We start from the raw sequence: 23,394 nt of genomic DNA, 5'->3' as shown, positions 1-23,394 counted from the left end.
CCTGAATCTAACTCCCACACCCAATGTGACTGGTGTCTTTAGAAGAAGAGAATCTGGACACAGAGGCAGAGCTGCACAGGCAGAAGACAGCAAGGTGTAGATGTAGGCAGAAATGCCGTCACAAGTCAAGGAACACTGGGAGCCACCAGAGCCTGGAGGAGGCTTCTCTAGGAGAAGAGCCTTCCTAGAGCCTTTGGAGGGAGCGTGGCTGTGCAGACACCTTGATGTCAGGTTCCTGACATCCAGCACTGGGAGACAATGCATTTGTGTTGTTATAAGTCACCCGGTTTGTGGTCATTTATTCTGGCAGCCCCAGAAGCCCAGCCTTACCAGCACAGGGTTCTAAATGATCCTAGAGATTTTCCTACACCCCATCCTCTCCTTTGTAACCTTCCTCAAAGGATCCCATTTGAAAGTCTTCTTGCTATCCCTAATGTGGGTTTCAGAAAAAAAAAAATCCTTATCATGAGAATTAAATCCTGCAAACTTTACAGGTGAAATTATATGACATCCGAGAGGAAATAGTGCAGGTTGACAAAATACCACTGGCTCCTGGGGCTGATTAGCAGGCACTGGCAGTTATCGGGCTGTTCTCTGTGCTTTTACATATGTTTGGGGATTTCCATGATAGAACGAACAGCCTCAGTCAGCCAGGCTTGGGTTCAAATCCTGAGCCTATGCTTCCTTAGTGGACGGAGGGTCTTTGAGAAGGGGCTTCCTCTCCCCAAGCCTCAGGAGTTTCGCCTGTAAAGTGGAGATGATAACAGGACTTCCCCGCCCAGGGAGGGAAGCTGGGAGGGGTGAATGAGCTGCCTCCCCGGGCACCGGTAGCACCACTCACTTGCCATACTCATGGAACGCCATGTAGAAGATGTGCAGTGCGATGCAGTTGAGGGCGTAGGCGTTGACCGTGGGCCTCAGGAACGACAGGAAGGTGCTGACCACAGAGATGATCAAAACTACGCGGGTGAACTGGGGTCTAGGGGGAGAGGAGCTCAGTTGTAGGCAGGGCAGGTGGGTTGGTCCTGGGGGCTTTAGGCAGGGCCTGATGGAGATCTTGCGGCAAAAGTGGATGGGGCAGGGGGAAAGGAAAGGGGTTCTAGGGAAGCAAACTGGGCTCAGAAAAGGATCCTGAGGGTCCCAATGGACCCGGAAAAGTCAAATGAAGGGACCCAGGGAGCTCAGGTGGGCCCAGGGTCAAAAGGGAGAATGAAGTGGGATTGGGTAGGATGAGGAGAGGGGCTCGGGGGGGCACACGGGAGCTCAGTCAGGTCAGGAGAAGGATCCAGGGGGCCTAGGTGAGGTCAGGCAAGAAATTCAAGAGAGCTCAGGTAGGCTCAGAAGAAGGATCCTGGGTCCTGTTGTATTCAGGAGAGGTTAGAAAAGTGTTTCCAGGGGTTCAGGAGGGACCAGGAAGGGGATTTCAGGGGTCCGGGGGGCTCAGGGGATTCGTCCTTGGGGCCCAGGTGAGCCCAGGCAGAGTCAGTTTCAGGGGAGTCCAGGGGGATGGGCTTAGTCAGATCAAGAGAGGGTCTCAAGCAACCCAAGAGGATCAGATGACAGATTCTAGGGACTCCACATCAGATCCAGATGAAGGTGGCCAGATAGGCTCAGGGGAGGGGTCCAGGTGAGCTTAGGCACGGGGTCCCAGTCTCCCAGGTGGGCTCAGACAGGGTCTGAAGAAGTTCCCAGGCTACTAACATGAGCTCCAGGGGAAGACTTCCATGGGTCAGGCAGGATCAGGGAAATGAATTCCCAGCGTCCCCAAGGACACTCAGGGGAGGGGTCCCTGGCGGTCCAGGTAAGTCAGACAAGGTGAGGAGTCCCACGGTGGTGAGGGGAGGGATTTCAAGGGCCCCAAGAGAGATCAGAGGAGAAGACACAGGGTGGGGGGACCCAGGTGAGAGTAAATTGGGCCACAGAGGGCTCACTGCCCCCATCCCGACCAGATCGCCAGCTCCACCCCACCTGTTCCCCCCTAGGAAGGTGGGGAAGTAGTGACGAGGGAACCAGATGCAGTAGCAACCAGCTAGCAACCACAGGATAGCAAGTTCATCCAACAGCTGACCCAGGAAGCTGAGCGTCATGTGGAAGTAGACAGAGAACAGACCTGGGGGTGGGGGTGGGGAGACAGGGACAAGGGCAGGCGGTCAGGGGGTCACTCTCCCCACCCCACCCCTCACCCCCGGTCACGGACCCCCACCTACCTACAGCCATAAAGAGAACACAGACGTAATAGATGTGGAAGGACCGTTTCTGGGCATAGGGATGCATCAGGACCATCATGAGCGGCCCGAAGATGAAGAAGGTGACATTGCTGAACTGGGGGGTAGAAGGAGACATGGAGAGCAGGGGCGTCAGAGTGGGGAGGCTGGGGGGTGCCAGAGGCTGAGCGCTCAGCATCCCACCAAGAGCCCAACTTCCCAGCCTCCCTGGCAGCTCGCTTTGGCCACGTGGCCTGGCCGATGGGGAAAGAACCTAAGTAACATTGGCAGATCAGACCTGGAGAAGCTGTTATAGGCCTGCCTTCTGCTTCTCTTCCCTCTTCCCTAGAGCTGAAATGCACAGGCGGTGGGTGTCAATCTAAGAAAGCGAGCCAACGCTCTAAAAGCAGGAATTGGCAAGCTACAGTCTGTGGACCAAACTGAAAACAAGCAAACAAAAAAAACAGTAGAGAAAAATCGATGAAACAAAAGGCTAGTGCCTCGGGAGTGGGGGGGGGGAGGGAATCAATAAAATTGACAAACCACTAGTAAGACTGGCAGACTGAAAGAGAGAGAAGACACAAATTACTAGTATTAAGAATTGCTAATCTACAGACCCCACAGATATCAAAAGGATAAGAAGGGGCCAAAGATGGCAGCTCCTGCCGTGGTAGCTCTAGGACATCAAAAATAAGGATTCATTTAGAAGATAACGTACAATAGGTGTACATAGAAAAGCTCTAAAAGTCAGGAGACCTCGTTTAAATGTATCACTGATTTATTTTACCGAAAAGTGTATGGATCTTGTCAGGTCTGCTCCTGGATATATTCTTGACTTAAACAAGGTTGCAGCAAAACTGGGAGTACAAAAAATGAAGAGTATGTGACATCACCAATGTCTTAGATGGAATCGACTGGGTTGCAAAAAATGTCTAAGAACCATATTCGATGGCTAGAATCTGATCTCAGCGATTTGGGGGCAATACCCCCAGAGAAAGAAGTTACAGGAGGAACTTTCTAGCTTATGAGCCATGGTAGATGCTTTGGATGAGTTAAATAAGGACTCTGCTCAGCAGTCATTTGAATTAACAGATGACAAAGGAAATGAAAGATGAGCATATGTCATGTTTCAAGATATACATAGTCCCCAAGCCTTCCACCAACAGATGGTGAAAGGAGAGGCTAAGCCTACTTAAAATTAGGCCTAAGAGTCACCCCCAGAGAACCTCTTTTGTTGCTCAGATGTGGCCTCTCTCTCTCAGCCAACACAACAAGCAATCTCACTGCCCTGCCCAACTCTACGTGGGACATGACTCCCAGGGGTGTAAATCTCCCTGGCAACATGGGACAGAAATCCTAAAATAAGCTGGGACTCAGCATCAAGGGATTGAGAAGACCTTCTGGACTGAAAGGCGAAGAGAGAAATGAGACAAAATTAAATGTCAATGGCTGAGAGATTTCAAATAGAGTCAAGAGGTTATCCTGGAGGTTATTCTTACCCATTATATAGATAACCCCTTTTTAGTTTAAGGCATATTAGAGAGACTAGAGGTAAGTGCCTGAAACTGTAGAGCTGTGTTCCAGTAGCCACATTTCTTTAAGATGGCCATATAATGATATATAGCATTTGCAAAGTGACTGTGTGATTGTGAAAACCTTGTGTCTGATGCTCCTTTTATCTACAGTGTGGACAGATGAGTAAAAAATATGAATTAAAAATAAATAGTGGGGGAATAAATGTTAAAATAAATTGGGTAGAGGGAAATACTAGTGGTCAATGAGAGAGAGGAGTAAGGGGTATGGTATGTGTGAGTTTTTTCTTTTTTCTTTTTATTTCTTTTTCTAGAATGATGTACATGTTCTGAGAAATGATCACAGTGACGAATATACAACTATGTGATAATATCATGAGCCACTGATTGCACACCAAGTATGGCATGTTCATACATTAGGAATGCCCGCGTTGTATGTTGATCGGTTTTATTAATAAAAATTAAAAAAGAAAAGAAATCTTCACCAAAAATAAATAAATAAATAAACTCTTCCTAGGGAAATTATGTGAAAAAAGAAAAAAAAAAAGCTCCAGGAGAAACCTGATTGGCTGTTCCGGCTCCCAGAGAAGACTCTGTAACAGTACATAGAATGAGCTCCAAAGGACCTACTGACATTCATTCATGTGAAGTGGACCAGGATAACAAAGGAACAAAGTATCTGAAGATGGAGGGACTCCTTCATCTGGAGGCAGGCTTCCAGAACATCCCGGTGAAGGAGGAAAATCCTCCTCACCAAACTGAAGAATTACTCAAAGTGAGCAACTGATTATCTGTAGCATTTGAGGCATTCCTGAATCAACTGTTTGTTTGCAGGGGCACTGACGTCCTAAATGGATGAATTATGCATCAAATCTGATTCTCAGAGCAATACATCATCTCTGAAATGGCCTTGTTTCCAGTTAGTAGCGTCTCTACTGCATCTCCTTCCTAGTCAGAAGTGTTAAAAGCAGCCATAGATTACGGGATAAGGATGGTTTGTGCATTTGAAATCCACTCTTTATAATTGGTTACTGCTTTGCCTACCAGAATAACGTCATCGCGAAGTATAACACTGAAACAGAAGAGCAGACCTGAAATGGGGATGTTCTTCATTGGGTCTATCCTTTTCTTTCAAGGATTATGTGTTATGTGTAGCATATAGAAAGAAATTGCCGTGCATTGATTTGTGTTTGCATGCGAGTGTTATAAACTGATGAGGTGTACACGATGTATCTGAATGTGATGTCTTTGCATAGGTCTGTATAATATTTAGATTACTTAACGAAAATATCTATATGAGACGTCACCATTGCCTAGCCAAAACAACGTGCGTATAGAAAGTCACTGACAAATTCTCTAATTTCTGTGGTGTCTCAAATGTATTCAAATTCTCTGAACGAGAGTTAGAGACAACTTTTTAAACGTCTACACGTAGAGGTATCATAAATGTGTCACACATTTAAAGCTCACGAATATAATTAAGGTATTTGAATATGAGTCCCGATGTTAGAATTGGAGACCGATACTTCTTGATTTCAAGCTGCCTATGGATTACGGTGTCCCACCAGACTGGTGGCACGTCCCAAAGCTTTATGGCTGAGTGCAGAAATGTCATTAGGTAAGGACTTAATTAGGGAATGACTCATCGAGAGAAATGAATTCGATGATTTTGAAAATTGGAAACTATTTTAAAGCTCTTTGCAAGCAGGTTTTGCAATGTATTTCTCTGAGCTTGCAATCTTGAGCTTCAATCAAGGAGGTTTTACTTATAATGAGCTGTATCCCGCCCTCTTTCCAGCTGTTTCCACATTTCCAGGTACCTAGCCATTTCTGCCTCACTGATTGAGTGATGTGCCACTCTGTGCCTCAGTTTACTCAGTAGTTTGCCATTAGACTGTGGGCTTCTTGAGTGGCTTTGTTCTATTCTTTGTATATACCAGTGCCTTGTACCATGTCTGGCACATAAAAAGGACCCAATAAATACATGAATAAATTTTTAAAAAAGAATAATAAAGGATGGACTGGAATTAAAAATGGAAAGAAAAAGGCACAAAAGGACATTATTGGGATATATGAAAATCACTGGAATATAAACTGCAAGTGTTTTATCAATGGTAAATTGCTTGAATTTTATAACTGTACTTAAGGTGGTTACATAAGTAAATGTCTTTGTTCTTAGGAAATGCATATGGGAATATTAAGTGTTCAAGCAATGGGCAGCACACAACCTATTCTCCAGATCCAGGTATCTGCTTGGGGGTATGTTGGAATTCTCCATACGGATTTTGTATTGTTTTCACAACTGTCCTGCAAGTTTGAAACTATTTCAAAATGAAAAGTTTCAAAGAAGAGATAATACGGGAATACCACAACCAACTCTACAAAAATAAATTGACCAACTTAGATGAAATCTACCAACGTGTCAAAGAACACTAAGCTAGTGCAACTAACCCAATACGAAATAGATAACTTGAATAGCCCTATAACTATTCATGAAATTGAACTAGTGATTTGAAAACCTCTGAAAAAGAAACCTCCAGCCACAGATGGTTTCACTGGAGAATTCTACCGAAAATTTGGAAAAGACCGATAACAATCTCTTCTGGAAAACACTACCAATTCATTGTTCTGATGTGACTTTATTTACCCTGATACCAAAACCAAAGGTAATATGAGAACAGATAAAATTTTATTGGGGGCGGGCCGCGGTGGCTCAGCGGGCAAAGTGCTTGCCTGCTATGCCGGAGGACCTCGGTTCGATTCCCGGCCCCAGCCCATGTAACAAAAAACGGAAAAACAAAATACAATAAAATAAGAAAATGTTTAAAGATGTTTCCCTTTCTTCCTTCCTTCCTTCCTTCTCTCTGTCTTTCCTTTAAAAAAAAAAAAAAAAATTTTATTGGGACACAGCTGTGCCCATTCATTTATGTATCGATCCTATAGGCTGCTTTCAGGATGGCAGAGTTAATTAGTCGTTATAGAGATGGCATGGTCCACACAGTTGAAAATATTTACTATTTGGGCCTTTAAGAAAGAATTTGCTGACCTCTGTCCTAGAGCGGCAATGTCCGATGTAATTGCCACTGGCAAGACATGGCTACTGGGCACGTGGAATGTGGCTAGAGTTTCTGAAGAACCGAATCTTCAATTTTATTTAATTTCAATTAATTTGCCTTTCAGATGAAAAGCTCTTAATCGATTCAGTCATTGGAAAATTCTAAGCATATTTGGAAAAACTTGGGGATACAAATCTACTTTTTCAACTGTACTTTTTAAATTAGTATTATAAGATGTGGTTTACTTGTTGGGAATTCTAACATTAAAAGAAATTCTGAGGCCCTAGCCTCTCCAGAATATTAGCTAGTTCCGTCTCCCTACCCCATATTGTTGACAGCCCCTTCCAACATGAAAAAGTTAGAATGGTCATAGCCCAACACTCCTAAAGAGAGGGATGGAAAGATCAGAGGTGATGGTGGTTATACAGAGAAAGTTAGGGTTTACAAATTAATATGACCGCTGAATCATTAAATTGATATTTCCTTTACTTTCCAGTATCTTAGAGCAGCTAGAAGTAAAAGGCTAAAATTGTGGAATTGTAACCCGTGTCAAAGTCTGAGATCTGTTCTACAACTAATAGTTGTGCTGCACTTTTAGATTTATTGCTTTTTTGCATATATGTTATTTTGCACAAAAAAAGAAAAGAAAAAGTCAATTGTGATGATAAAAAATATTTTTTCCTTCTAGCCTCCAGTGTTTTGGAGCAGCTAGAAGGAAAAATCCAAGAGGATCATATGGTAGCCCATGACAAACTCTGGGATCTGTCCTGTAACTACTTATTGAACAGTGCTTCGAAAACGATTGCTTTTTTCTTTCTTTGTTTTGTATATATGTTATACTATACAATTAAAAAGTTAAAAAACAAAGAGAAATTCTTGCAACAGTAATAATATACACCTATTGACAATTTTATTTATTCCTCTATGTATATGATAATTTTGGAGAACAAAATGAGATTTTAAGTTTTCCATTTCAGTGTGGCAGCTATAGTATATTAATTTCAATGTGCTAGTGTGTTTCTTTTCTTCACAGAATGATATGAGATTTATATGTAAGAAGCAAGCCATTCTTCAAATTAGAATGAAGAGCTACTAGACAGCTGTACATTTGTATATTTCTAAAGAGAGTTAGTTAATTTACATTCTAAAAGAGTATAATTAAAAATCAAAACCACTTGATATTTTTATGAAACAACTCAACCATTACTACATTTATTTGTTTGGTAAAAAGACTTAATTGTTTTCTTCTGATCATAAGAGTGACTCATGTTCATGCCACAAAATTTGGAAAAAAGAAAAAATGTAGTTAGTCACAGTATCCCATCATCAGATAACACACAAGGTTTTGTCAATTGCAAATTTTATGACCCCCAACGACAAATCAAGTGCTTTTGATGAAAATTTTGTGTCCAGTTGAGATATGCTATATGTGTAATATGTGCTCCAGATTTCAAAGACTTGGCACAAACATAAAGGCTGTAAAACAGCTCACTAATAATTTTTATCCTGATTACAGGTTTAAGTGAAAATATTTGGGGCATACTGAGGTAATAAAATATGCTATTAAAATTGGTATCACCTTTTAATAGTATAAGTACAAAAATGATCTTTCATAAACTAGAACAAATGTCAATACTATAAGGAGTTAATAATAGACAGATATATGGGGGAAATTGTGCCTATTGTAAACTATAGATTATATTTAAAAGTAATATTTGAATATTCTTTCATCAACAGTAACAAAGGTACCACACCAATACTACGGGTCAAAAATAGGGAGGGGGCAGGCTCAAAAACAGTGGCTCAGCAGGCAGAGTTCTCGCCTGCCATGCCGGAGACCTGGGTTCGATTCCCGGTGCCCGCCCATGTTAAAAAAAAAAAAAAAAAGAAAACAGGGAGGGATAGGGGAATGTGGTGTTCTGGGTTTTCTCTTTTTATTTATTTATTTATTTTCCTCAGTAATGGAAATGTTCTAAAGCTGATCACGGGGATGTATGCACAATGATGTGATGATGCTGTGAGCCAGCGATGGTTTCATGGTGTGTGAATATCTCAATAAAATTGCTTTAAAAAATTAGATAAAACAACCTACACGGTTGTTTATGGTAGCCCAAGACAAACTCTGGGATCTGTCCTGTAACTACTTGTTGAACAGTGCTTTGAAAACAATTGCTTTTTTCGTTCTTTGCTTTGTATATGTGTTATATTATACAATTAAAAAGTTAAAAAAAAAAGAAATTCTGGCAACAGTAGTACTATACACCTGTCGACAATTTTATTTATTCCTCTATGTATATGATAATTTTGGAGAACAAAAAGAGCTTTTAAGTTTTCCATTTCAGTGTATTTTTCAACTGTACTTTTTACAAAGTATAACTTTTTCTTTTACAAAGTACAACTGTACTTTTTTACAACCTATACGGTTGTTTTATGCCACGATGTTTGGGGGGTTGTATGCAGCCTTAAATAACTGGTTCATGCCTCAGAGAAAATAAAACAGATCTGGGGGGGCGGGGCACGAGACTCTGCATTTCTCACGAGCTCCCGGGCAGTGCAGCTGCTGATGTCTGCAGGGCAGCACTCGCCAATGGAAATATAACATGAGCCACACATGAAATTTTTAATTTTCTGGTGGCCACCTTCAAAAATGCAAAGCAGGTGATACTAATTTTTTGAAAATCCATTCACTTATCTATGCAACAAATATTTGAACTATCCTGGGATACAGTAGAGAACAAGTCCCTATCTTTTTCTTTTTTTTAAAGCAAGAATCTCATTTGTGCTTTATTTATCTGAGCAATAACCAAGAGAAGAGCATTTTTGGTCTGAAGTATGCAGATAGTTGCTTCAATATTTCATTCGAATTTTCTGTTTTTTTAAAAGTGGTTTTATTGAGAAATAGTCACATATCATACAATCCATCCAAAGTGTGCAATCCATGGCTCACAATATCTTCACATAGTGTGCATTCACCACCACAATCAATTTTAGAACATTTTCATTATTCAAACCAAACAAAACATCCCATTTCCCTCACCCAGCCCCAGCCCGAGGAGAACACGGACTTTGACACTGTGCCAGTTTGAAAAGATATATGTACCCTAGAAAAGCCATGTTTTAATTCTAATTCATTTTGTAAAGGCAGCCTTTTCTTCTAATCCATATTCAGTATTGTATGTTTGAAACTGTAATTAGAATATCTCCCTGGAGATGTGATTTAATCAAGAGTGGTTGTTCAGCTGGATTAGGTAGAGGCGTGTCCCCACCCATTTGGGTCGGTTTTGATAAGCTTCTGAAGTCCTATGGAAGAGGAAACATTTTGGAGTTTGAAGGAGATTCAGAGAGAGCAGAAAATGCTGCAGCACCACAAAGCAGAGAATCCACTTGCCAGCACTTTGGAGATGAAGAAGGAAAACCCCTCCTGGGGAGCTTCATGAAACAGGAAGCCAGGAGAGAAAGATAGCAGATGACACCATGCTCCCATGTGCCCTTCCAACCAAGAGAGAAGCCCTGACTGTGTTCGCCATGTACCTTCCCACTTGAGAGAGAGACCCTGAACTTCATCGGCCTTCTTGAACCAAAGTATCCTTCCCTGGATGCCTTTGATTGGGCATTTCTATAGACTTGCTTTAATTGGGACATTTTCTCAGCCATAGAACTGTAAACTAGCAACTCATTAAATTCCCCCTTTTAAAAGCCATTCTGTTTCTGGTATATTGCATTCTGGCAGCGAGCAAACTAGAACAGACATCTCACTCAATGCTCTATCTCCACTACCTGGAACAGCACCTGGCACAGAATGGGCGCTCAGTCAATACATGTGCTACCAAGCGAAGAAATGTTTTCGGCACCCTGAGAACAGCCCCAGACTACAGAATCAGAATCAGCAATTTGAAAGATTCCCCTGGGATTCATATGCATTTCTTATGAGAATCTGTGGCAGAGCAACTGCACAGAAGGAACCTGGGTTCCTGGATAGCTTTGTGCTGCAGAGCCATCTGCAGCCTGCTGGCTGTGCTTGGGCTGCCATGAACGCTTCTCTTATTTGAGCGACCTGTGTTTAGGGGTCTCCTTGTTGCAGCAGCTTTGCTTGATACTGTATTTGCCGAACGCCCATTCTGTGTCTGTGATGGGGTGACTGAGGCTGGGCAAGGTGAGGGCTACTTCAGGGTGTGCACAGAAAACCAGTGAAAGCTGATGGGAGAACTGGGTGATGACGTCAGAGGCAATAAATTGAAAATAGCAGTCATGGGCATAAAAGAAGGGCAGTGTGACTGGAATGATGGGGGAAACAGGTGGGAAGTGGGTTTACCCAATCCGTGGAGTCCAGCTCATACAGGGCCATGTGGCCTGTGGTGAAAACATTGCATTGTATTTTAAATATGGGAAGCTGTTTTAGGTTGTTAAAACTGCTGGAATGTGCTATAACAGAAACAGAACAGCTTTTAAAAAGGGAATTTATTAAGTTGCAAGTTTACAGTTGCAAAGCCATAGAAATGTCCAAACTAAGGCATCCAGAGAAAGATACTTTAACTCCAAAGAAAGGGCCGATGAAGTTCGTGGTTTCTCTCTCAGCTGGGAAGGCACATGGTACCGTCTGCTCACTTTCTCTTCTCATTTCATAAGACTTCCCCAGAGGCGTTTTCCTTCTGCATCTCCAAAGATCTCTGGCTGTGTGAGCTCTGTGAGCTCTAAAGCTTTTTCCAAAATACTTCCCTCTTAAAGGGCTCTTGTGAGCAACCTCACCTTGAATGGGTGGAGACACAATCCATGGAAACCATCTAATCAAAAGTTACCACCCACAACTGGGTGGGTCATATCTCCATGGAAACCATCAAAGAGCTCCCACCCAGCATAACTGAATGGATTACAGAGCATGGCTTTTTTGGAATACACAACAGATTCAAACTGGCACAGAAGGTATTTTTGGGTCTTAAACAGGGAAGCAACATAGTTTCGTTTATGCTTTAAAAGATCAACTTGGACCTAGTATCATTTTTTATAGAGTGTTATTTAGTGGTTTTTGTATGAAAAAAATGTTAAATCAAAACAAAAGAAATTTTTAAAAAAGATCCGCTTGGAAAGATGAATGACGTTCTGATACCTGCTTACGACATGGATGAACCTAGGAAATATTATGCTAAGTGTAAGAAACTAGACACTAAAAGTCTAAAAGACAGGAAGTAGATTAGAGGATACCAAGGGTTGGGGGTGGGGAGTTATTGCTTGAAGGGTGCAGAGGTTCCATCTGGGGTGATGAAAAAGTTTTGGGAATAATATGTTGGCTGCACAACGCGGTGTATGTAATTAGTGTCACTGAATTGTACACTTAAAAATGGCGATTTTTTTTACACCACAAAAAAAAAAATACAGAGAGCAGTGGTGGGTGTGAGGAAATCCATCCATTACAAGGTGAGAGCCATGAGCCTGGATATTGAACATCTGCACACATCACTGTTTTAGTTTGCTAGCTGCCAGACTGCAATATGGCAGAAACAGAACAGCTTTTCAAAAGGGAATTTAATAAGTTGCTAGTTCACAGTTCTAAGGCTGAGAAAATGTCCCAATTAAAGCAAGTCTATAGAAATGTCCAATCTAAGGCATCCAGGGACAGATAACTTGGTTCAAGAAGGCTGATGAAGTTCAGGGTTTCTTTCTCAAGTGGAAGGGCGCATGGCGAACATGGTCAGGGTTTCTCTCTCGGCTGGAAGGGCACGCGGCGAACACGGCGTCATCTGCTAGCTTTCTCTCCTGGGGTCCTGTTTCATGAAGCTCCCCGGGAGATGTTTTCCATCTTCATCGCCAAAGGTCGCTGGCTGGTGGACTCTGCTTCTCGTGGCTGGGTCATTCTGCTCTCTCAGAATCTCTTGGCTTTCTCTCTTACCATTTTCTTCTGCTCTCTATGAATCCCCCACTTTCTCCAAAATGTTTCCTCTTTTATAGGATTCTAGTAAAGTAATCAAGACCCACCTAGAATGCAGGTTAACAACCACTCTTGATTGAGTCACATCTCCAGGGAGATGATCTAATTACAAACATGCAGTACTGGATAGGGATTAGAAGAAACGGCTGCCTTTACAAAATGAGATTAGGAATAAAGCATGGCTTTTCTAGGACACATACATCCTTTCACACCAGCACAGTCACCAGGCAGGTACTCTCTGGATCCTAGGGATGCTCATGGCTCTTCTTGGATGATTGGAAAACCAGCTCAAAGAGCCCAATTTTGAGCACTGAACCTTGGCCACATAAGCAAACTGTTTCCACAACCCATGTCTCCACCCTGAGGTCTGCAACTGGACAAGGTCATATACATCCCCCAGGCAGCCACCCAGGCCATAGAGGCTCTCCCTTTCCTCTGACCCTCTCTGCAACATGAGTCCCCACCTCCCCCCCAGATAAGATCCCTATTCTGAGCTGGACCAATAAGATTTTGTCTCTTAGAATTAAAAACTTGGAGCAGACAAAGAGCCTGGATGTTACTGAAATGAAGTCGTGCCTCTCTAAAGAGGAAATTGGATGCTGTTGTGATGATTGAGATGTGGCAGCCATCTTGCAACCATGAGGCAACAAGACTGAGCACAAACCCAAATACTAGAGGGCAATATTAGCCCTTCTTCTGAGTCCTCCAGACCTGCCCCAGGTTCTGGCCTTTCCAACCAAATCCTTTTCCTGTTTTCTAAGATACTTTAATATCTTTCCAATGCATTCTCTTTTTTATCGTTGTTGTTAATCTGTTTTGTTTTTTTTTTTTTGATTAGGGTAGCTTTCTGTTGCTCAAATCCAATAGAGCAGTCACCATTAATGTATTAGCTAGGGCTCTTTGGTAGCAAGCAACAGAAAATGATTCTGATGTAATAAATAAATACATCTATATGATGCATATATATTATTTTCTGATATTTATTTATTCATTCATTCATCTATCATCTTTCTATATTCATTCATTTATTACAGCATGCCTACTTACCAAAACAATTGCTGAAAAACAAGGAAAACCAGAAACGAGAGCAGCTGTAAGTTTCAATGGACAATCTCTTCAGGGGGCAATATTGGGCATGGATAAAAATTGTGTTCAAGGCCAAGACTCAAATTTCTGGAGACCATAGCCTGTGCCACTTCCCACCCTTGGCCAGAGGGAGGAAAGCAACCGTCTGACCTTCTCATCCAAGTGGGGGAGGAGCAGTTGGTGGCCCAAAGGAAAATGAGGCAATGAATATTGGGTGGACAAAATCCAATAGCCACTATGCATCTGGCCTGAGTTCCTCCCTCTTCAGTGGTATAAGGATAGATGGGAGAGAAACCACTCCAACCCCTCCACGAGCCTCTTTCTCATACATGCCTTTGCCTCTGATACCTTCTTATGTACTGGTGCACACACGCCATACAAACTCAATATTTCCTCTTCCTTCAGCCAGACAAAAGCCCTTGGGCATATTGATGCATGCCCAAAGATGCCAACCAGTTTCCCAAACTCCAAAGTCTCCACTTAAAACAAAACTGAATCTCCCACAAATAAAAGCCAAATTCTTAAACTTAACTTATAAACTCCCTCCACACTCACCAATGTCCGCCTTCAATTTTATACTTCAGGTTATATCTCTTAACCTCCAGGACCTCACACATGCTGTTCCCCAAAGTAGAGTCAACTTGTCTTCCTTTGTGCCCCATGTCTCCCTACTTTCCTAACACTTGTCCCACTTTACTCTCCTGCTAAACTTTGTTTTGAGGGCCGTGGCTGTGTCTTCTGCCTTCTCCATTGTGCCCTCAGAAACTAAAATATAGTAGGTGCTCAGTTAATGTTGCCTGTTGACCGGCTCTCAAGACAGGGTCAGACAGAAAACTTTGCAGAGGGTCTTTATTTCTGGATATATGCCGCTCAGATTCTTACTTTCTTATCTGCTGATCACAGAACTTGATAGTGATCATTTCAAATCCCCCCACGTCCCCAGATCCAGCTTTCTGTGGCTCATTTGACAAGGAGGGGGTTGAGTCTCAGAAAGGTGAAGTCTCTGAGTTTACACAGTTCAGTGGAGCGCCAAAGTTTGCTTTTACCCCTGCTTAGAAAGACAGGGAGGGCTAGACAGGTGGCAATGGTTAAGAGAGGGAGCTCCCACTTCCTGGCTGTGTGAGCTAAATGTCTCTGAGCCTTAGTTTCCTGCATACGAAACGGGTGAGAAGAATCGATCCTGCACCTGCAGGCTGTCAGGAGGTGTGCATGAGACCAGGCATTGAAAGGCAGCATTGCCAGGCATGGGGCATAGGCTCAGTTAACAGCAGAATCTGCTGCTGTCGTTATTGATAGAGATAATAATAACTGGCTGATGATTGGTATGGTTACTCCAAGTCTGGAGATAAGCAGAATGAGGCAGGGGATTGTGACAAAGCCCTTGAACATGGAGAAGGGGTGATGCCCCCATCAGAGCTTATGACTAATGAGCTCCAACCGGCTCTGGCATGTGATAGCATCGGACCAGCCCCAAGCCAGCCCTTCCCTCCCTCCCCGCCCTCCAGCACTGGCCACCAGTTTCCCAGTCTCTAGCCCCATGCAGGTTCTGCAAGGAAGGAGAGGCACCTGGAAGCGCAGTCCAGAAGACTTGTCATTTATTCATTCATTCATTTGCTCAACAACCATTCCTTGAGTAGCTACCCTATGCTCAAAGTCTCTGCTTTCTCAGGGTGGATACAGTGGGTGGGAGGGTCAATATTTTGAGCCCCATTTTCTTCAGGCCCTTGAAGGCAGGGAGCTTAGGCTCCAGTATCTTAGAACAGCGCCTGACCCACAGTAGGGGCTCAGGGAAGCTTTTGTGGAAAATAATACATGCAGATCATGCATGCAAATCACCCATGTAAATTCACACATCTGTTATATAATGGCTGGTGGCCGTGGCTGTGATTCTAGAAAAGTTTACTGTCCCAAACTTCAACCCAGTAGAATGGCAAATAGATGTGGTTCCATATATAGAGTGCTAGAAGAGGGAGAGAGGAAAAAAGGGAGGGATGAAGGAAGAGCAAGAGAGGGGAAGGAGGAAGAAGGAAGGAAGGAGGAGAGAGGAAAGGTGGGAGAGAAGGAGGAAGCAAAGGAAGAAGGGAGGAGGGAAAAAGAAAGGAGAGAGGGAGGAAGGGAAGAAAGGAGGGAGATGGGGCTGAGATGCCTCTCCATCTCAACCTCGGGAGAAGGCAATGGGAGAGCCCTTTTCTCTCATCTCCCCACCAACCCAGGATGAACCCGCAGTGCCTCCCTCCCCCACCTCCCCCAACAGCTTCCTTCACAACCCCCTGTTTCAATCTAAGATTCCACTTACTCGTTCCTTACTTTGCTTATTGTCTCTTCACAGCCTACCCGCCTGTAACCTCCGTGAGAGCAGGTGGCAGCCGTTTACTCCTCCTCTGTACTCCCCCAGGACCTGTTACCCTGGGCATCCAGTAGGTGCTCAAATTTGCCCAGTTGGTTGAGTCAACGAACATCGCAAAGCTCCCCTTTGCTCCTTCTCCCCATTGCTGAAGCTCAAACTCCCACCACCTGGTGCCAGCTCGTGTCCCCTGTCGAGGACACTCACATCACATCCATTAGTGGCACCGGGCAGAAGGAATGTAGCCAGCCGCTGCCCTGCCCCCGCACACAACGCCCTTGCAAGAATTAGCTGTTAATCTCTCGGTAATTGAGGGGCCTCATTGAATGGGATTGCAAGAGGCTCTGGGTCTAGGTGGCCTGGGTACAGCTCCCAGACTCGCAATTTATATCTGTGCAACCCTGGGAAGGAAACTTACCCTCTCTGAGCCCTTATTCCCCCATCTGTAAAATGCGAAGAATTAGAGGACCTACTTCTTTGGGTTATTAGGAAGACTACAGTTAAGCACCTATTTAGTAAATAAAATGAAAAAATGTCACTATTACATCTCTTGGTGCTGCATTTACTTCTAATGATCATAGCTTCAATTTAGTCAATGCTTAGAATGTGCCAGAAGCTAGCTAGCTAGATCCAGAAATAGATATGAATATAGATGATATAGATATAGAAATAACTCACGTACCATAAAATTCACCCCCTGTAAAGTGTACATTTCAGTGCTTTTCATGTGGCCGCAAAGTTGTACAACCATCACCTCTATCCAATTCCAGAACAATTTCATCACTCCAGAAAGAAACCTGGTGTTTAGTCCCTCATATCCCTCTAGCCCCTGGCCACCACTAATCTACTTTCTATCTATAGATTGGCCTACTCTGGGCATTTCCCAGAAATGGAATCCTACAACAGGTGTCCTTTTGTGTCTGGCTTCTTTCATGCGACATCAGGTTTTCAAGGTTCGTCCAAGTTGTGGTGTGAATTGGTGCTTCACTTTTATTTACGGCTGAATAATAATCTCTTGTATGGACAGACCGCATCTTATAAATCCATTAGTCAGTGGACTGACATAAGGCTGGAGCAGTTTTATTCTCTCTGTGGTCCAGTAAATTGAGTACTGTTAGAAGCCCCCCACTGTCTGGGCCCCGGGCATATCGTTTTCCAGCATGTGACTTCAGATACCGATGCCTGTCCTGCCCGAGGGTAGGGACTCCCACCTTGCCGTCTGAGCCATGTAATTGATTTTTGCTCTGGACGTTGAGGAGGAGGAAGGCAGAGGAAGGAGGGCGTGTCTGGGGTCTCAAGTCTACCCCCTGGTTCAGAGCTCATGGGGCCAGAGGCTCAGAGAAGGCAAGGCCTCCCTTTGGCTCACACAGCTCTCAGGGAGAGCCAGGACTGGAAGCGGCTATAGAGGCCAGCAACAGAGAAGCGTCGGTAGAGGAGGTGGGGAGCGTGTTGGAAGTGGGAGTATCGCAGTTGACATTGCACCCCTCCTTTCCCACTGCCATGCAAGCACCTTCTCCATTCTGACTCCCACTGTCTCTCTGGCATCTTCTGCCCCAGACCCACCCCATTCATTTGTACCTCAGTGCCTTTGCACAGCAGACTCCTGGGCGGCCGGACATGCCAACCCCTTGTTCAAATAATCCAGCAGCCCCGCAGCCAGAAGCTGAGGAGCCTTGAAACTTCTGCTCCTAATTGTTAGCGGCCCTCTGCCCAGCAGGAAGCCACACCTGGAGACCACCGGGCTGCACATCCTTTGACTTCTCTCCCCGCCCCTCCTAGCCCTCGTGTGAAATGTGACAAGGTGCCCCAGCTGCCCCAACAGCATGACTCTCCCTTGCCCAAAAGCTGTCCATGGCTCCCCAGTGCGCTCAGGATGGGGCTCACACTCCTTGGCCTGGAATTCCAGATTTGGCCCCTGGGAATTCCTCCAGCCATTTCTTTCACTTTTCAGTCCTTTCCCCACAGACAGCCTGGGCTCTAGCTATGCTCTCCCACCTTGAGACCTTTGCAAATTCTGCCCCTTCAGTCCCGAATGCCTTGGAGAACTTTTACTCTTTCTTTAAGACTGGGCGTGCACAACATCTCCATGCCCTCCCCATTCAGCAAGGAAAGCCCTCACAACCCATCACCATGGCTGCCCTTCTAGCCCCTTGTTCATGCCTCTGCCTCAAGCTAACCACCGAACCAGGAGGAGTCTGTTTCTAATTCTGGACCCCCACCTGCTTACAGCTCTGAAGCTCTTTGGGGCCCCAGCATCACCCAGTATGGGTTGATTTACAGCCAATAAATAAATGAATGAGTCCATCAATGAATGCAGGATAAATTTCAAACTGTCTAATGCAGCATTCAAGATTTGTTCATCTTCATCTCTCTTAACCCTTTAGACACAGAAATATATACTTCTCTTTCTCAAACTGGCCAACCTCTCTTTTACTTCCAGACCTTTGTACATCCTCTTCCCTTTCATGGTTCCTACCCCACTTGGCAAACTCTTATTTATCCTTCAAAACCCAACTCCTAGAGACTCTCCCCTAGGAAGCCCCCCAACCCTTGGGCTGAGTCCTCTGTGTATTTTCTGTCCTGCCCCTCAGAGTGGCTGAGCTGTCTTCCCTACCTACCCCCACCTCAGGCTCAGAACTCCTTGAAAGCAAAAGTACAAGAAAGCAAAAGATTCATTAGAGCAGTGTTTTCCAGCTGTGGGTCATGGCCCATAAATGGATCATGATGAATCATTGTGAATAGATTTTTAATTTTTTTTCTTACTATATATTTTGTCTTTCATTTCCATACCTAGATCAAAACATGCTTTTAAATAGCCATATAGTATTTCTCCAGAGGGCACCCAATGTATGTATTTTGGTGGCGTTTTTCGTTTCCAGTATATTAATTTATATATTTATTGCAATTAATAAATGGCTCAGGAAAAATTTTGAAGGTAACTCTTGTTGCCTATTGGGGTTACCTCACTGTGTGTGTCTGGAAGTCTATGGATCGGGTTTGGGGTGAACCATTTGTCACCCCAACTCCTGACACAGGTTGCCAAATTGCAGGAAGCCTGTACTTTTAACCCCAATACTGACAACGTGTGTCCACATTCACTCCAATATAAAATCAATAAGAAAAAAAAAGTGCTTATGGTTTATTCTTTGACTGTTTTTTTTTTTTTCACACCACTATATCAGAGATTGCAAAACTGTGATTCCCAGGCTGAGTCCAGCCTGCCCCCTGGTTTTGTATATATGACCCATGAGCAGAGAATGATTTTCACATCTTTAAGTGGTTGGAAAGAATTAAGGGAAGGGTAATATTCTGAGACAGATGAGAATTAGATGAAATTCACATTTCTGTATTCATGAATAAAGTTTTATTGGCACACAGCCACACTCAGTGATGTAAGTATGGACAACAGCTGCTTTTTAGAGATTCTATGTCCATGAAGCCAAAAACACCTTTACAGTCTGGCCCTTTACAGCAAGATTTTGTTGATGCCTGAACTATATGACTTATCATCTATGGTGATGGTTTGTGGTATTGGAATCACTTTGGGGAAGTTCAGATAACTCCAAAGAGTGGGGAAGCCCTCTTCTACATAGCTATGTCTGGTCCTCATTCTGGACCCATTTTGTCAGAGCCTTTCTGATAGATTAGACGAGAAAATATCCAAGTACATTCACACCAAGGAAAAGTAAGTATGGTCTCATGAAACCTGTGTTGCTGTTTGGTAAATACCTGAGCATGCGAGTACAGGGTATTAAGAAGGCTCTTTCCTAATATTTGAGTTGGCTAAAAAAAAAAAAAAGAAAAAAGAAATTGAATGTCTGCGGCTTTAAAGATTATCTGTGTGATTGCCAATTGATTTCCTTTAGAGACAGGTTAAGGAGGCATGAGTGGGTGGGATTTCGCTCGGGAGCACAACAGCTAAACCTGGGGCCCAGTTCATGCCAGAGTTCAGTTTCTTCCAGGGTCCTCTACATTCTAGACCCCCAAGGGCTACCAGAGAAAGGAATCCCAGAACTCCAACTCCTCTTCTGAGTCCTCAAGGATCTGTGCATTCTGCCTCTCCATTTTATAGGAGGGCGCACGAAGGACCGGAAAGAAAGAGAAAACCTGGCTGGGAGAGGATGGGGGACTTTTGACCCTCAGAGGAGCTGTGCAAGGTCAAAGACAAAGGAGTGCTCTTCCCGGAAGCGGCCCAAGATGGGATCTCTAAAAATGACTCGCTATTCACCGGACCCAGAAATCCCTACAAAATCACGCAAATCAAGAGGTTCAAATCTTCATGTTCACTTTGAGAACACACCTGAGAAACCACTCAGGCCATCCAGGGCATGCATAGTTGAAAAGCCACCGAGTATCTGAAAGACGTCACTTGGCAGAAGCAGCCTGCGCCATTCTGACGTTACAATGGGGAACGTGGGCAGGTGTGCCCAGGCCAAACAGCGGGGATGGATGCAGGGTCGGGGGCCCAAAAAAGAGTGCTGAATTTTTACTTCATGCACTTAAAAAGGCAGAGAGGAATACCGGACTCAAGGGTTTAGATGTAGAGGCCCTGGTCTTTGAGTACACCCACGAGCAAAGCCCTTCAGATGTGCCCCTCGACTTACAGAGCTCATGGTTGGATTAACCCACACAATTGCTCCCCTTGCCACATTGAGGTGCTCGTCACTGAAAAAGAACAAATCCTTCCTAAACCAGAAGAGGAGGTTGCACAGAAGAAAAAGATATCCCAGAAGAAGCTGAAGAAACAAAAGCGTATGCCTCGGGAATAAATCCATCATAAAATAAATCTGTGCCTCCTGCCACTCTCCTCTCCACCCCTGCAAAAAAAAAAATAGGCTTCAGGAACAGTTCATGTTCAGATTCTGCAACAATGGCCCAGGACCTCTCCTCCACTTCCCTGAGCCTCTGAGGTCACCTCCTGCAGAGTGGATCAGCATGTAGGGCATTACGCCATGCCTAACTCCCAATTCCACAGTGGAGATCAAATGAGATTTGTTTTCTCACATGATGTATTTAGCATACGCCCGGCACAGCGTAAGTGCTCAAGAAAGCATTTGTACGATGGTGTCGCTTACCATTTACCGAGCCTGTTCTGTGTGCAGGAGCTCTGAGCTCAGAGCTCAGGGCAGGCAAGCGCCCTGTCTTACTCACCACCTTGAACCCACTGCCCATGACAACAGAGTAGCTGCCTGCATCTGCACCTGCCTGCCTCTTTCAAGAAGGCAGTGGTTAAATGCCATTGTCATTTAGGCACCCCAGGGTTTTTTAGAACTTCCAAGGTGGCACCATACCAGGACCTGGGGCAGGGTGACCGACCATTCCAGTATGTCCAGAAGTGATGGCTTTCCCAGGGATATGGGACACTCAGTGCTAAAACCAGGGCAGTCTGGGAAAACAGGATGCACGATCACCCTGGGAGTGAATCACAGTCACCTCCTCCAAGAAGCCTTCCCTGGTTCCCTTCCCCCAAGACTGGCTCAGGGCCCATACCCCCCACCCCGAGTGGCCCCCATGACAGTCCAGCCGCACATTGTGAATGCCTGCAGTCAAATCTTCGCTTCTCCTGCTGGCTTTTGAGCCCCACAAGAGCAGAGGCTGGCACTTTTCACAGTCTCCTGCTGCGTCTCTGAAACCTAAGGTGGGGCCCAGCACCAGATAAAGATGGGCTGTACAAACACGCAAATGAATGAAAACTGGCCACTCCTTGACTAACAGGTGAGAGAACTGAGGCTCTGAATGGCGAACTGCTCAGATGAGATTCCCCAGTGACATGTGGAGTAGCCGAAGGTTTTGAACCCCCGGCCAGAGAGACTCCCCTGCCCCCCACCCCCCACCTGCCCTCCCGGGGCCCTCACCGTGTTGTAGAACTCGGCCACCAGCTTCGAGTGCTGGAAGTTGCTTTCACACCAGTCCAGCTCGGAGCTCTGATAGGCGAAAATGCTGGGCATCCTGCTGCAGTGTCTGCTCGTCCCGTCTGCCAGGTAGAAAAGAGCAGCGATCCTGTCAGGGCTGAGCCCAGGTGAAGAAGGGAGAGTACACCTGGGTGCCCTGGGCAGGCCGGGAGGAAAAACCTGCTGGACTGCTCCCTGATTGCACCAGGCAGCCCAGCTGTGAGCTGGCGGCAGCGCTGGATATGAGCCATGGGCTGGCACCATCCAGACAAGTGGCTGGTGGGTGGAGAGGCGGCTTCCCATCCCAGATCAGTAGGGTGGGAATTGGAGGAATTGTTTCTAGAATAGCAATAACAACAACAACAAAATAATAGTAATATAGAGAGTCCCGCTGGGATGAGAGCTATAGCCTCGCCCATTTTACAGATGAGGAGACTGAGGCACAGAGTTACCAAGGACGCACAGGTGTGCTGGTTTTATATTCCAGGTGCTTAAGCGTTAGGTTTATGACCCCCACAGTACCATCCCGAGTCCTGGGTTGCCACTTATGATATCAGGGGCAACTGCTGGATGGCCCACCCCATCCTGCAACAGTGGGCTCAGCTCTGCAAACTGGGAGTCCTCAGTCAGGCAACCTTGCCCAGCCATTTCCCCTTGGGGTGCCCCAAGATCCCCAACTTTGCAACGGGAGGCAGGATGGGTTTGAAGCCATTCCTTTTGGGTGATCAAAACCTCATATACCAATAGGACTTCCAGGAAGATGACTGACTAGAGTGGCTCGAGATGAGCCCTGCTCCACGGAAAAGTTAGAGAAGGGAGGAGGGTGACCAAGGCAGCAATTCGGGAGTGTGTCTGACCTGGGAGGACCTTCTGTACCACATGGGGCAGCCCTGGTTGCAGAGGCTGAGGAACTGAGAGCCAGAAAGCTGGAGCCAGGCGTGGAGCCCGCGGGAGTGCATGGACGGGAACACGGGACTAGGAAGTAAGCCAGGCTGCGTTCCTTGGATGTGCTGCCCTCACCAGGGCAGCCCCGTGACCGGCGACTCACCCTACGCACATGAACCCCATTACATGCTCCCATTCCCCGCGCTCCAGGCGCCCCCACCCCACAAGCCCCCAGTGCATGTACCTGCCCTCCACCCCGACCCCAAATGCAGCCCAACCCACCTCTCTTGCACCTCTCCAGAGCACTACCTCCCCCTTCCTGTTCCCTGCAGGCTGTTGCCAGCACACAAAGGCTGCCGGCACTAACCTTCATACCTGGGGTACCCCTGATCCCCCCATACCCAAAGTGTCGCACAAACTCACCCTGCCCTCCCTGAGCTTAACGCACTCCCAGGCCCACACATGGGCATGGC

At 45.2% G+C, this 23,394-nt stretch overlaps 1 protein-coding gene and 1 pseudogene across 1 annotated transcript in view; one reads left to right on the top strand and one right to left on the bottom strand.

The window, feature by feature from the left end:
* The window catches only part of ACER1 (alkaline ceramidase 1), a 28,154-nt gene extending 5,998 nt beyond the window's left edge, over positions 1-22,156 (bottom strand). Inside the window, exons 1-4 of the mRNA XM_077120964.1 lie at positions 22,001-22,156; positions 2,208-2,322; positions 1,969-2,110; positions 842-979 (exon numbers count right to left, since the gene is read on the bottom strand). Coding sequence (XP_076977079.1) covers positions 842-979; positions 1,969-2,110; positions 2,208-2,322; positions 22,001-22,093 — 488 coding nt within the window. The 5' untranslated portion in view covers positions 22,094-22,156. The remainder of the gene's footprint in view (positions 1-841; positions 980-1,968; positions 2,111-2,207; positions 2,323-22,000) is intronic.
* LOC143649595 (transcription factor E2F6-like) lies at positions 2,895-4,523 on the top strand (annotated as a pseudogene).
* Positions 22,157-23,394: the final 1,238 nt, after the last annotated feature.

This window comes from Tamandua tetradactyla, chromosome 11 (genome assembly GCF_023851605.1).
Source record: "Tamandua tetradactyla isolate mTamTet1 chromosome 11, mTamTet1.pri, whole genome shotgun sequence".
NCBI classification, from domain to species: domain Eukaryota; kingdom Metazoa; phylum Chordata; class Mammalia; order Pilosa; family Myrmecophagidae; genus Tamandua; species Tamandua tetradactyla.
Note: the sequence above shows the minus strand (reverse complement) of the source record. Positions and strands in the feature narration are given on the sequence as shown.